At 47.4% G+C, this 2,146-nt stretch overlaps 1 protein-coding gene across 1 annotated transcript; it reads right to left on the reverse strand.

The window, feature by feature from the left end:
* On the reverse strand, positions 1-933 carry LOC133133521 (olfactory receptor 1500-like). The gene has a single exon (XM_061249623.1). It carries the CDS (start codon positions 931-933, stop codon positions 1-3), a length of 933 nt encoding a protein of 310 aa, XP_061105607.1.
* Positions 934-2,146: the final 1,213 nt, after the last annotated feature.

Genomic DNA, 2,146 nt, shown 5'->3' on the forward strand with positions numbered 1-2,146 from the left:
TTACTGCCGCTGGGTTACTTTTGAATAAAGTATCTGCACAACCTTGGTCCTTAGTTCCTTGGTCTGCATGGCATATATGATGGGGTTCATGTTGGCGGGAATGACGAGAAAAATAACTGCCGCCAACGTCCGGTAGCCGTTGTTGATCTGGAAACGATGCAAAATTACGATGAGGAAGCTGGACCAGAGCATGATCATGTAGAGGACCAGATGGGAAGCGCAGGTCTGCACGGCCTTTCTGTTGAGCTCCTTGTTCTTTTTGGAAACACAGTTGACCAGGATCCTGAAATATGTGAAGGCCACACTGGCGATGGACAATCCATAGAGTATGATACTGCAGGTGAGCCCGGTGATGTTGTTGATGCTCAAGTCCTGGCAGGAGAGCTTGAACAGAGATGCATTGTCGCAGAAGTCATTCAGAATAATGGAACGGCAGCGTGTTAGCCGTACTGCGAGGCCCAGTGGGATGGACACCAGGGTTATCGATGTGCTCCATGCGGACACAGTCAGCTTAGCCACCATGGTGGGGCTCATGATGGAGGTGTACCTCAGAGGGTGGCATATGGCCACATACCTGTCAAAGGCCATGATCATCATCACCGTGTGGCAGGACGTTCCATAAGTGTGGCCGAAGAAGGCCTGGGAGACACACCAAGAGTAGCTGATGGATGGGTTGGTGGAGACGATGTCCAACATCATTCGAGGCAGAACCACCGTGTTTCCCAGGACGTCGTTGAAGGACAGGCTGAAGAACAGCAGGTACATTGGCTGCTGCAGGCTCCTGTCCATCAAAATAAGCAGCATGACCCCTATGTTGGTGGTCAGGATGATCAGGTAGGCAACCAACAGCAGGGCAAACGCTGGGTAAATGAAACGATGGGGAATGTCGATGCCCTGAATCAACAGGATGGGACTGTTGTCGGTCACGTTCATCCCAGGTTTCCTGGGAAATTCTGTCAGACTGAGAAAAGCAGAATATTATGTAGTGCCTAAGTATTTGGACGTTAAACACTTTCTGGTGTTTTGGCTCCATACACCAGAACATGAAAATTAAATAAAACCATGAATAAGAGGTTAAAATTTAGACAGATTTAATATGAAATATGGGCCAATTTTGGAGACTCCAAAAATTGTCTGTGATGAAATTCTATTTTGAATGGAGATACTCCATACACAACTCAGATTCTAATTAAGTTCAGAAAGCTTGACTGGGTGCCAGAGAGCCTCAGTGTCCCAGAGCATACCCTGAAAACAGACAAAAAACTGACGTGTGATCAGAGAAATATAGATATCAGAGAAATCCCATTATAACTGGAATAACATATCTTAATGTCCAAGGTCTGTAAGGATTATCTATACAGTTCCCAATGCTCACACAGTATCATCTAGCACAACTTCAATCACAGTCACTGAAACATTCTATGGCTGTACTGAGTATAAAGTCGAGGTCATACCTGTCTCAGGTTTTGAGCTGGGCAGTCCTCTCTTCCTGATGGGCTCTCAGGTTTTATCCTATCCTTTAGGGGCCCTCCCCTCTCTGTCCTGCCACAAGCCCTCCCCTCTCTGTCCTGCCATGGGCCCTCTCCTCTTTGTCACCCCCAGACTCAGTGATGATGTAATGAATCGAAAACACGGGTGATGCTGCTTTTGACATATTACTGCAGTGTAACATGCAGCCTAGGGAATCAGAGCCACAGGTGCAGCCTCCCTGTGAGATACATTATTACTGCGATATTGCAGCAATTCTGTTCTTGCCCTGGATCCAATCAACATTAGTTATTCCCTGTCTCTCCAATTATTTCTCCAGGGCCTGCTCACAGTGGCGACAGGAGCAGTGAGCAAAAGTGCAGAGAGTGAACCTGCCTGCATTGCTGTGCTTGGCCCCTGCTGGTCCTCTACTGTGAAGTGAAGGTTTTGCCATGGTTCAATCCAGTCTCTTTGAATGTGAGCTGCCACTGGAGAGTGGCATGGCATGTACAGAGCTAGCAACTGAGGAAGGCGACCACCTTCTCCCCCTTTTCAATTAGCTGCAACAGGACTACGTCAAGGCCCAAGTTGCTTGCATCAGAGTTCAGGTAAAGGATTTCATAGAGTCAAACAGGTCAAGCATAGGGTAAATGGTAAATGGTTGGCATTTATATAGCGC

The sequence above is a fragment of the Conger conger genome, chromosome 7 (genome assembly GCF_963514075.1).
Source record: "Conger conger chromosome 7, fConCon1.1, whole genome shotgun sequence".
In the NCBI taxonomy this organism is placed as follows: Eukaryota; Metazoa; Chordata; class Actinopteri; order Anguilliformes; family Congridae; genus Conger; species Conger conger.